At 34.3% G+C, this 9594-nt stretch overlaps 1 protein-coding gene across 1 annotated transcript; it reads left to right on the forward strand.

The window, feature by feature from the left end:
• The first annotated feature begins 4538 nt into the window (after positions 1-4538).
• On the forward strand, positions 4539-5224 carry LOC108906900. The gene has a single exon (XM_018710335.1). The coding sequence runs from the start codon at positions 4539-4541 to the stop codon at positions 5148-5150; it is 612 nt and encodes a 203-aa protein (XP_018565851.1). The 3' UTR covers positions 5151-5224.
• The last annotated feature ends 4370 nt before the right edge of the window (positions 5225-9594 follow it).

Consider the following 9594-nt stretch of genomic DNA (forward strand, 5'->3'; position numbering starts at 1 on the left):
AAAACCTATCGATTTGTATTTTTAAATATATTGATTCCTACATTGATTTTCGAGATATATCGAAAAAACCGTCAAAAGTCGGCTTTTCTTGTTTTTGTCGTATTTCTTGGAAATTAAGGTTTTGAAACTTGTTACTTGCTGTGAATATAGACCCCGACAAGCAGAAAAGAGCCTTTTTAAATTAAATAATATTAAAACCAGTTCAAAAAAATAAGTTGCAAATTAATTCACGTTACTGTAGGGGTCAGGGGTTGCTTTTTATTTTTTAGGGGTAAAAACTACCCCTATTCGAAAATAATGATAGAATTGTAGATTCGAGTGTGTAACAGGTTGAAATCATCTTTAAATAAGTAATTATGATGAATTGAAAATTACCTATACCTAAAAACCACCCCCTATGACAGCAATCATTAAAATATAATGTTGAAAAATATTATTCAGCGACTTGGAATAATTTAATCTTTACTATTTAAATTTTTTTGTTTATTTATTTATAAGTTTCAACCCTTATAAAAACCACCACTTGCAAAAAAAATTGAAGAAATATAGTAAACATTTTTTTTTAGTTCAAAATATAATACAATCTTTTTATTATTTAAAATGTAGCGTATTTATTTTATTAAACCTTAAACAAAAAAGCCCTACTGATTAAAATTTGCAATCAAAAATAGGGAAAATAAGAATTTTATTTTTATATGGATTTTAATTTTTTTTATTTTTATAACAAATTTCATCAATGCTTCAATATACGTGTTCTGATATCCGCAAAAATATTGATTGGTTTTTTGCCCATAATTCACTTAGTTTTTATGCTATCAAGCCCTTCAAAAAACCATTTTGTAGGTTTTTTCAAGGGCTATAAGAGCAATCAAGTTAAATTTTCTTTCAGCCCTTATTTTTGTAAGGGTTTGAGCTGAAAAGGCTTGAACAAGTTGCTATTTACGAACATAAGCAAACTGTAACGGCCATATCTTACTTAATTTTTATTCTACAGAAAAAAAAAACAAAATTTTCAAGAAAGCAAAACCTACAATTTTGTATTATACAAAATTTCGAAGAAAAGACTTTTTTCCAAAAATACAAAAATTCTCTTTTCACTTCAAGCTCAACTTTTATTAAAACTAAGCACTTTAAACCGGTCAAACTTCTAGAGCATATTACAAGTACATAAATAAACTAAATTGTAAAGTGGTAACGATTATTTTCAATTGCGGTGGTAATTAGGTGGTGATTTTAACGTTTTTTGTTTTCGAAAACAATACGGGCCAACTTTATTTTCGTCATAACTCGCTTAGGTTTGATGCTAGGGACTTTTATAAAAATTAAAAATAAAGGTTTTTTTTCAAGCACTTTAAAAAAGGTTCTATGAGTATTCCTTGAAAAATGTATTGGTTTTTGGTTATTTCAATTTTGGCGTTTGACGAGTAAGAACCAACCTTCAACAAGCCTATTACTCCGCTTGTATTGGGTCTACAGACACCATAAACACACCATTCTTTTTGTTTTTTGATTAGCTACATTTTTTATAAGAATGATTTTTTTGATAAAATACTTAATTTTATGAGTTATTCGCGAAAAACCGTCTGAAAAAGTGGGATTTTTGTTATAAAAAATTTACACATTCACTCGCGAATAAGTCGAAAAGTATTGACTTTCAGAAAAAACTTTATAGAACGAAAGTTGCTTGGAATAAGTCAATATATCCATTCCATTTATTTTCAATGAAACATCATCAGGGTAAAAGCAACCCCTGGTACAAGGTCAACTTTGAAGTAGACTGTAAATAGAACCTAAATCAAATTTTTATGAAAATCGGTGTTGTTTGGCAAAATTATACGGGAAGATGGTCATTGACTCGACTAATAATTATAAGATCGTTATAAGGGATGTTTCTGAAGTATGCGCTCTTTGAAAATGGTAATACAACAAATTAGTTTAAACAAACAGTTTTATATGAACGTAGTTTATATGAACGTAGGCCATAGTTTGTTTCTTTTTCGACATGTCGTGTTGATATTAAAAAATAAATATTTCATTATTTGAAACATCTCTGAGGATGTTCGATGTAGACAAATGAAATTTGGACCTAGGACCTAGGTACATCGCATGGTACTAGCTGCTAGTACCATGCGAAACATCGCCATAATTTTAAAAATGTTGTCACCGCCGTTCTTGAGAGTGAAAATTGGAATTATTTAGAATTATTCACATTTCGTGGCTAAAAACGTACATAGGTATTGTATTTTTGAAACCGAGTGAGTTGAGCGAAACTAAATTTGTACAAGACATAGCTAGTACCATGCGAAACATCGCCATAATTTTAAAAATGTTGTCACCGCCGTTCTTGGGGGTGAAAATTCGAAATATTTAGAATTATTCAAATTTCGTGGCTGAAAACGTACATAGGTATTGTATTTTTGAAACCGAGTGAGTTGCGCGAAACTAAATCTGTACAGGACATAGCTAGAGCTAGGTGGAAGCAAAAACCTCCTAAGTTGACTTACAAATATGTCGACCAGTAGCGTTGATACGAGGGGTACTACAACTAGGAGACTCAGAAGTTCTAATTGTAAGAAAATAGATATCTTTTTTTCTGAGAAAATTTAGCAGTAATAAAAAGCACTAATCAAATTCGCAGAGCACTCATTTTTATCTCTACTGGGATAAATCAGTGGCTAAATTTCATCAGTCTACAATCAAAGAACAAACCACGTTCACATGAAACTTTTTTCTTAAAATAATTTTCAGGAACATCCTGTATACATACAATTCTCCTACTAATGCAAGAAGTGATAAAATTCGCCTCATTAGACCTGCCTTTCCCGTTACAGGCCATTAAAAATGAAACACTTAACACGTCTTTATGACATCTTGTGCGACAACTCGTTTTTTTTACACCAACCCCGTGACGATATTTTTGTCCTTTGACACCAGTTAACAGCGCACGTTCCTCGACTTACCAAAAACTAGCTGCTTAATTGGACTCAGTGTGACGCACAATTCTAATTGCAACTTCATAAATACCAGTGAGAAAAAAATGTTGTGAGACAATTAATAGGAATTCAGAAACAAGCACCTGTCCGAAAGGTTGCACGAAGCAGACAAATGTAAACAAATTGAAGCCAAATTGGAACAAATTTTCGACAGTTCCTTGTGATCGCACTTGTAACGGTGCGATATTGTTCAATCAGATGTAACCATGGGCGTAGCCTATGGCTTAAGCTCTATGAAGCCTCTAAGAAAAAAAAACTTTCGCAATCAGCAACTTGCCGAATAAAATTTCAAAAACCTGAACACGTTTTGATTTCATTCTAAAAAAAGGTCACGCAGTCAGCGACTTACCGATATGCCGATATGATAGACGATAATATTAGATCTTTTTTCTGGAATTGACACCGGGCTTTCTGGGGTGGGCCTCTTCCCCCTTAGCTACGCCCATGGATGTAACATCATTGAACCTGAATAGATCCGTTTTGTTTCATCTCACTGATATGTTAATTGACATTAAATAATTAAAAGTTTATTAATCGTTTAAACGGGTCCGGTGTACGTAGGGTCAGAGACCCCAAATGTATTAATTACCGACGTAATTGTGAAGTAACGGAACCAGTTTAACGTGTGGGGGCAAACATAACCGAAATCTGCTTCGAATGATCATAAATTACCTGAAGGTAGTCAGGACCAACTTTATCTTGTAACAGTTGTGGAAATTTTTGTACAAAAAAAATGTAAATCTAATAATACCAGTAAATCTAATAATAATACCAGTAAAATAATGCCAGTAAATCTAATAATCCAGTAGAAATACGTGTTTGAGAGTATATTTACTTTTATAGGACGCCAGAATACGTCTTTCAATGTTTCTGAAAGTTTATTATTTATTGGACGATTCGAATATCTTCCTTATACACGTGTACACTTTTTAGGTAGTTTCCTTGAAAATACCAAGTAGTTTTCCTCTTTCTTAGTAAAGTCTTAACTTTAACAGAATTTTAATACATAATTAATAAAAACCAACTAAAACACAAATGGTTTTAAATTGAAATATGTCGAAAAGTCCTGAATCAAACACTAACATATTATATATTTTTGAAGAAACATTTAACGAAACCAAGTATGCACTAATATATAGTGTTCCATTAAAAAAATTCTTAAATTTAGTGATTTCCATTATTCAAAAATTCATAAAAAAGCTAAAACTTCTGTATTAAAAACTTTTTTGTAATTTCGATAATATAACTCACAATAGTGACTAACCCTGTATACTGATCTGTAAATTTTCAGTGAATTACAGAAAAAGTGTAAAATGACATGATTAAAATAACTTATACCTACCATAACTTTACATTACATTATGTGTCGTCAAAATAACCAATGACCTAGTGTGTAATTGTACATAAAATTTTTATGAGTAGAAATATTCCAAAATTGAAATACGACCTTCAAACCCTCCAAAATTAGTCGCTTGGACCAATCCAGGAACCTATTCTAGGCGTATCTTCCATACACAGCGTTCTAACACACGTATTTTGTTCCAGATGAAGCTGATTTTTCAAATTGTGACGACCTGCCTCTTCCTAGGGATCCCGCGGGGCGCGCCAGTCGACGCCAAACCCGCGGAGAGGAACGGAAAGTCCATAGCCTTCCTGGACTACCTCCAGCCGGAGGCAGACTACGGCAACTACGAAGTAGACAACGACGACTACGTCTCCATGGCCCTGGAAGAGAACGACCTGAGTCGCACCATACCCTCGTCCAAACGGATCACCCCCCAACAGTACAACTCCCCCATATATTACATAAGACTGCCCCCACAGCCGTACATGTTCGTGCCCGGCCTGGGGTACGTCTCCCAACCCACTCCGTCGGCGATGTCGCAGTTCGTCAACTTGCCCGTCTCCTTCGTGGCCAACGGCAAGCCCAACTCGATCTACCAGTGGTCGGGGGCCTTCCCGGCTTTCCCGACGCCAGCGCCGCCACCGGCGCCCGCCCCCAAACCCCAGAAGCCCCAGAAGAAGCCCTCGGGGGACTCCACGATCCACCGGCTGCCGGGAACTTTCACCTTCAACGGGAAACCGGAGGATATCTTCGTTCTTAGGGACTCCTACAACGCGTTGTACAGTGACGTCTTGCAAAACGTTTACCCCTAAGTTTGAGACCGGACCGGATACGATGTATATATAGAACTCATGCGGATCGACTAAAAGACTATTTTTATACATATGCTGGAAATTTCAACAAATAAGTCATCACCTTTTGGTTTCATTTATGATGAGGTTATTCGTACCTTTGTAAACGCTGTAGTATGACTTAGCATCACTTTAATTGTCTGAGTAGCGATCTGTCATGTAAGCAGACAGTCTGATTCTCGACATTCTTGCGCACTTAAGGGAGTTTTGGTTACGCATTAACAGATGGCAGACCGGTCGATGTCGTCAGATCTAAAAACACGAGCCACAGACAGAGGCAATTTGTTACTTACAATGTTACAATAAAGATAATAAATGTAATAATAATAATGATAAATCCACAATTTATCGGATCTGCAACATCGATCGCGATGCCTCCTAGGTACTAACGGACTACAAATTGTCAAAATTTGTGGATAAGCATCATCTGCTACCGCGATGGGGTAATTCCCTCCAATCGCAAAGAAAATGGAAATATTTATTTCTTAAAAATGAATATTTTTGGTTTTGATTTAATTTCAAATTTTATTTTACGTGTATGACGTCACTAAACGAAAAAATTAGGAAATTCAGTACATTTTTGTTGGCACTAGTGTTATGTTGTTAGCGATATCTGCACCTATTTTTTAGGTAATATTCTATAAATACAATGATCTTGCACCCTCCCTTAAAGACCGCTACTGTTTCTTCACTATTAGGCAACTTGCACATATTTTTTTTAAATGTCAAAAAATAATCTGTATCTTTAAATCATCACGCAATGAAAATATTAGAAATCTCTTAAAGATTCTTAATAAATAATTAATTACTAAAATTTAGTACATAAAACAAATGTTTTAAACTTTTGTCCGCTGCCGCGCTAGTTCGTGACGTCATTTAGTGCGATCCGGATTCGAGAGAGTCAGTGGTAGAGACGGACAAACTCTTTTTTGCTTTAGATTAGGTTAGGTTTAGACGGCATAGGAACTGCAGACTAGATGGCGAGAAGTAAGTTGTGCTCTCGGTCGCACTAAATGACGTCACAATACGTGCTCGACACGAAGTCTAAACTTTTACATAATTCTAAACATATATAACTAATTTATAGCTTTAAACAAATTAATTGTTTTACCACTGTTAGTTGTCGTATTTAAATTTATGCAGTTCTAAAATAAATTAAATTTATTTTGATGCAAGTTGCCTATCGAAGGAAGTCGTCATGCTCATTACCTAATTGAATGACCTGTCACAAATTATACAGATCTTGTACATACAAACCTTATCATAAATTACGATGGCTAGTTGGTTAAAAAAACTAAAAAAACAAATGAGGCATTTTTTTGTGAACAGTATTACTTGGTATCTACATTTTCTTGTTACTTTCATATATATGTTATTTGTAAATAATTATGTAATTATTTACATATTCCAATAACATAACCTCATTACTGATCTGAGGCTGGAAATCTGTTGGGTTGGTACTTCCGAATTTCACGAAGAAATTGATGAAAATTAGAACATGCTTCGTCAAGAACTTGATGAATAAATTCATGAAGTTATTTGACAGCTGATTTGGTGCATTACACTTGTCCAATTTCTTGATGAAGAGACTTCATGAATTAATTGATCAATAAATTGTCAATGTTAAACAGCTATAACAAAGACACATCGACAATGGCTCGGCAAAAAGAGGGGTCTTATTCGAGCAACCCAAAACTTAATTAAGACATAAAACTAATGATATTCCAGCGAGTTTTTGCGTGGGCAATGAGGTATTACATAAATATTTACTTTACATTTATAATTTCTGGCGTGACTCAGTTACAATACGAATCCGCTGAAATCATCGGATATTAAAAAAAATGTCAGGCTCCAATAGTCACACCATTTGGGAGTAAGTTATACGTGATTATTCGGAATCCTTAACAATATGCCTCTAAATAGGGACCAAATTGTATGTATAATTCTTAAATTGTGATCAATTCTTTCTATTTCTATTTCTAAGACGTATTTATAGACATAGTGGTAGAACATTTAAATATTTTAATCATTTAAATTATTATAGTGTTTATGTACAGTGTTAAGCACATATAGTGGTATTTAAAATTAAAAATTATGTGTATTTTTTCTGTCAATGTAACGTTATTTAATGTATATATCAAATTTTTAAGTTTATTATGAAAATAGTTCGTTAAATTTAATGTTTTCAATCATTTAAAGAAGGTTTCTCCCTACATTGTTAAGTAAATGAAACAAAACAATTCTATTTCAACAGGGTTTTCCTTATTGAGACATACAAGGAAGAGTTAAAGGGGTACATACACATTTCGATGGGCTAAAGGCACTCATACACGAGCAAGTCAACTATATTATTATTATTGTTATTATATGTATATCTCGTGGTGCTAGATGACTGTAATTGTTTAGGCATTTAGGCATATACTATTATTTTTGATACTGACGCTTCCGACAGAAATTTGCACTATTTCTCAGCTCTGCCAAGTCCTGTCCTGCGCGGCGATACGGTTTAGATCACGATTCGACCTTTCAAGGACCCGCCCGGCGGGATTTGCATTTCTGAACGCGTTCTATAAATAGGCCACTCCACATAACCGCCTCCTTTGCTCTAATAATCGTTTTTCCAAGGCCCTCTCCGCGGCAACGACTACGGCGACCAGAAAGGGCACGCAGGGCGTTGGACCGGCAGCGATTTGTGTAATGGTCGCGCGGTTGGTTCTGTTTATTATATATCTGCGCGGTCTTGAGCGTATCCCATGTAATTTTCTGGTGGTTACCTTAACGTCCGTGCGTGCGAATCTCGGACGCCTCCGTTACATCACAGAAATCGAAATTGATAGATTGTTAAGGAGCGCCTGAGGGTATCGGCGTTTATTCGAGGTTGTTCGAAAAGAAGACGCGTTTGCGTCACAACAAAATCGTTTTTTGTCCTGATAAATCGAAAAGACGGAAAAATCGACAATACGGATCCGGCGGACCGAACATGCATTCACTGAGGACATCTCGCGTTGTTGTGGCAAAACATTGTCCCTTATAGAAATTGTTAAACAGAAATCTGCAACCACAGATCGAATCTGTATTTCCGATCTTTCAATCAACAGAAATAGAATGTTTGAGGTTATAGTATTCAGATAGGTTGTCACGTTTTGTGCATTAATAAATTTGTTTTGTTTTAGATTAATGTAATAAGCGATTAATCATCTGAACAGCCTTACTGTATTTTATTCGTTTTTTTTATCCCAAAATGAGTTTACCTGCTAGAATTAAACGTCAATGTTGTGCTCCAAATTGCAAAAGCACTGTCTATATGTATGTATGTAAAAGTAATTTGTCTGTTCGTAGTATTACCTATTCTAATTTATTTACAAAATTAAGTCAACATCTTGATCCAGTAAGAGTAAGAAATGACCTATCTATAATTCAGAAAATAAAGCACTTGCTTTAGCAATTTACAAACGCGGCCCAAGGTGCTACAGGTTTTTATTGAAATTTTTTATGCTGCTCTCTAAATCTTCCATAAGGAAATATTTAGGCCAAATACCTTTAGATGTTGGAATACATGAAAAGTTGTTACGTAAATTATCAGAACGTGTTAGTAAAATGATTACAAGAGATAAAGTTTGTTGTTTAGTATGTGATGAAATAGCTCTGTCTGTTGGTCTAAATTATGACACTTGTAAAGATCAAGTAACGGGATGAGGTAGCAAATCCTGCTCTAGTGCTTTTGGTGCAAGGTATTAGTAAACATTGGAAGCAACCTATCCCGTATTTATTCCACAAAAGACGTTATAAAAACAAAGGACCTAAAAATTTTGTTAATTGAAATAATTTCAGCATTGCAGCCTTGTGGACTCAAAATAATTTGTACAGTCTGTGATCAAGGTTCGACTAACAGATCAGCTATCAGACAGTTAGTTACCGAGTCATCAGATAAATCCATTTTTAATGTTAGTGGCGAGGAAATTATTCCCACTTTTGACGTTCCTCATTTACTTAAAAATACAAGAAATGCTTTATATAACAATAATATTAAATTTTCACAAAATAAAACAGTAAAATTCAGCCACATAGTGGTGTTATGAAGTTGATAAATCTAGACGCTTCCAAGGTTTACGAAAGATACATGACCATTATTTCGAATTCGAAATAATTTTTGGCAAGTAACTGTAATATTATTTTACTTAATAATTCTTTAATAAAATTCTTTGATTGCAATTTTTAATGGTTTATTTAAAAAAAACTATAATAAGAGTCCATGTACATTTTTTTTATTTAAAGTGTTTCATAAAGTAGTGGGTCATGAAACCGCTGTCAATGGTTCACCTAAACTTTAATTATCAACAAACCATTAAAATACTTTTTATTCATCAGTGTATTTTATTGTTTTAAATTTGCCGCCATTATGGTG

Source organism: Anoplophora glabripennis, unplaced genomic scaffold (assembly GCF_000390285.2).
Source record: "Anoplophora glabripennis isolate ALB-LARVAE unplaced genomic scaffold, Agla_2.0 scaffold354, whole genome shotgun sequence".
NCBI classification, from domain to species: Eukaryota; Metazoa; Arthropoda; class Insecta; order Coleoptera; family Cerambycidae; genus Anoplophora; species Anoplophora glabripennis.